At 43.1% G+C, this 2,567-nt stretch overlaps 1 protein-coding gene across 1 annotated transcript in view; it reads right to left on the bottom strand.

Annotated features, from left to right (window-relative positions):
• PPM1E (protein phosphatase, Mg2+/Mn2+ dependent 1E) overlaps positions 1-2,567 on the bottom strand; it is a 266,871-nt gene that overhangs the window by 16,363 nt on the left and 247,941 nt on the right. Inside the window, exons 4-5 of the mRNA XM_017539718.2 lie at positions 2,247-2,326; positions 1,389-1,577 (exon numbers count right to left, since the gene is read on the bottom strand). Coding sequence (XP_017395207.1) covers positions 1,389-1,577; positions 2,247-2,326 — 269 coding nt within the window. The remainder of the gene's footprint in view (positions 1-1,388; positions 1,578-2,246; positions 2,327-2,567) is intronic.

The following is a 2,567-nucleotide window of genomic DNA, read 5'->3' as shown; positions in this document are numbered from 1 at the left end:
GGCCTCCCAAAGTGCTGGGATTACAGGCTTGAGCCACCGCGCCCGGCTTCTTTTTTTTTTTTTTTTTTAAGACGGAGTCTCTCTCGGTCAGCCAGGCTGGAGTGCAGTGGCATAATCGCGGCTTACTACAACCTCCACCTCTTGGGTTCAAGTGATTCTCCTGCCTCAGCCACCTGAGCAGCTGGGACTACAGGCGTGTGCCATCACACCCAGCTAACTTTTTGTATTTTTAGAAGAGACGGGGTTTCACCATGTTGGCCAGGCTGGTCTTGAACTTCTCACTTTGTGATCCGCCCACCTCAGCCTCCCAAAGTGCTGGGATTACAGGCATGAGCCACCGCACCTGGCCTCCAAGCCCATTTTAAAAAGAGTTAATGTTTCTATCCTGGCCAACATGGTGAAACCCTGTCTCTACTAAACACAAAAAATTAGCTGGGCGTGGTGACACGCACCTGTAGTCCCAGCTATTCAGGAGATTGAGGCAGGAGAATCACTTGAACCCAGGAAGCGGAGGTTGCAGTAAGCCAAGATTGCACCACCATACTCCCACCTGGCGACAGACCGAGACTCCATCTCAAAAAAAAAAGTTAATGTTTAAGTTACAGGGCAGGAGTCTTATTTTCTGTCTGTACTATTTCTGTAATTACTTTTAAAAATTAAAAGTCATTTTCTTTCTATTCACCCCTCGTTACAGAACCAATATAGAATACTATAGTTAATTATACTGTAGTTAATTATGTACCAATACCCAGAATGATAATTATTTTTTTTAACCTTTAGACCTTAATACAGAGGCCTTGCCATTCATTCAAAGTAAAAAACTTAGGTCTGATTAACCTTAGCAATGTAGGACAGGAGCTCTGACTTTTCTGCCAGTAAGAGAAAAATCAGCTCAAGGATCATCTAAGGATTCACCTTCTCCAAGAGAATTTTCCCTCAAGAGATACACAGCAAAACACAGCCTACCCATTTAGAACCAAATGTATGGAAGTAATCCCAGTTTCTGTTTCCTTTTTAGACCATTGTTTTATTCACCATATCCAGATCTTGTCAGCAAGAGTCTGCTTAGAGAGATGGTCCTGGTGTGAACCTGACAAGCAATGGTGAATAAAAGAAAGATGAAACTTACCTGCCAAATCCGGCAATTATTACAGAAATGAATGCAGAAAATTACAGCTTGAGACTTTCTATATAGTACATCATTGTACCCCCTAAAACTTCCTGAGAAGGCAATTAGAACTACAACAGAATCCAATACTATGAGTCAAGAATACAATTTGGATAATGTCTGCCCCGAAAGAGAAAATCTAAATAGCCCTTTAACCACACAGACTAAGTTGAGCTCCGCTAGCGCAATTCCAGCTGGAATCTGTGAGAAAGGGGCATACCTCCCTGGCTGCTTTCTGTACAAACCGCTCATCAGTGACCCGGAAGGCCCTGCACAGGGCCTCAGCAGGATCATGGGGGAACATCTCCTGGCGGACTAAGTTAACGTGGAGGTGAATGGAGGCGTAAATAGCAGCATCAACTCCCCCATGGCCATCAAACACTGCAAAGTAAGCTTGTTCTTCCTGGTCCTGTCAACAGAAACACAGAACAGTTAAGGGAGCTGGGTATAGCACGATTCAGATGAACCAATCTCCCGGCATCACTGTTGCCCATCCTTTCTCCTCCGCTGCATTTGTCATTCGGAATAATGAGACTAAATGTTTTCCTTCTCTAACATGCCTGATCAACTGCTGAAATACCTGCAATATTAGGGCATCTGTGTTTACACACCAGAACACGGGAACACGTCATACCCAATTAGCTCAAGCTGAAGTGCCCTCTCTCTCCGTGAAAGTTGTCGTCTTGTGCCATGGAAACCACCCACATACATTTGCTTCAAAATTGCTGTTACAAGTTGAGGGAGGGGGAATACGGAAGGTATGAGAAGGAATTGAACAAAAGCAGCTCTAGATTGAGTGATTTTTTTTCAAAATGAAAGTTCTTTAATAGCAAAATTAGAACCTGAGAACAATAGAAAATAACTGGTCTTCCAGCACAAGGACAATTAAATTCAAGTTTAAGATATATAAAGATAGGAAAGCATAAACATGCTTCTAAACTACAATAGGTTCTTCATAAATCATTCCCAGTCACACTGCATTCTCACCATAAACAGCATAGCATCTCTAAGCTAGTTTACCAAACTTGAACCACATCAGATGCTCAAATGCCCTGTGTGGCTGACCACTTTGCCTCACCCCATGATCTAAGATTTTAGTTTCACATTTCCTTGCAAAGGCAACTGCCAGTGGGGGGATCTTCCAATCCTGTGCTTTATCTTGACAAAAAAGGCCTAATCATAAGATGCCATATCAACCATTAAGTAGTTTGCTGCTTTATCATCTACTCAAGGGTTTAAATCTCAGCTCTGTCTCACTTAAGAGATCTGTGGCAACTGAACTGGCACTGAGTCCTCAGCTCCCTTCAGGCAACAGTATGTAATGACTCGTTTGCAAGTCTTTTGAGTTCTTTTTCCTAGGCTCTAGGAGCCTTAGCGGAGTCCAGGCCTGTCATTGATT

This window comes from Cebus imitator, unplaced genomic scaffold (assembly GCF_001604975.1).
Source record: "Cebus imitator isolate Cc_AM_T3 unplaced genomic scaffold, Cebus_imitator-1.0 Scaffold121, whole genome shotgun sequence".
Taxonomy (NCBI): Eukaryota; Metazoa; Chordata; class Mammalia; order Primates; family Cebidae; genus Cebus; species Cebus imitator.
The sequence above is the reverse complement of the archived record's forward strand: the minus strand, read 5'-3'. Positions and strand labels throughout refer to the sequence as shown.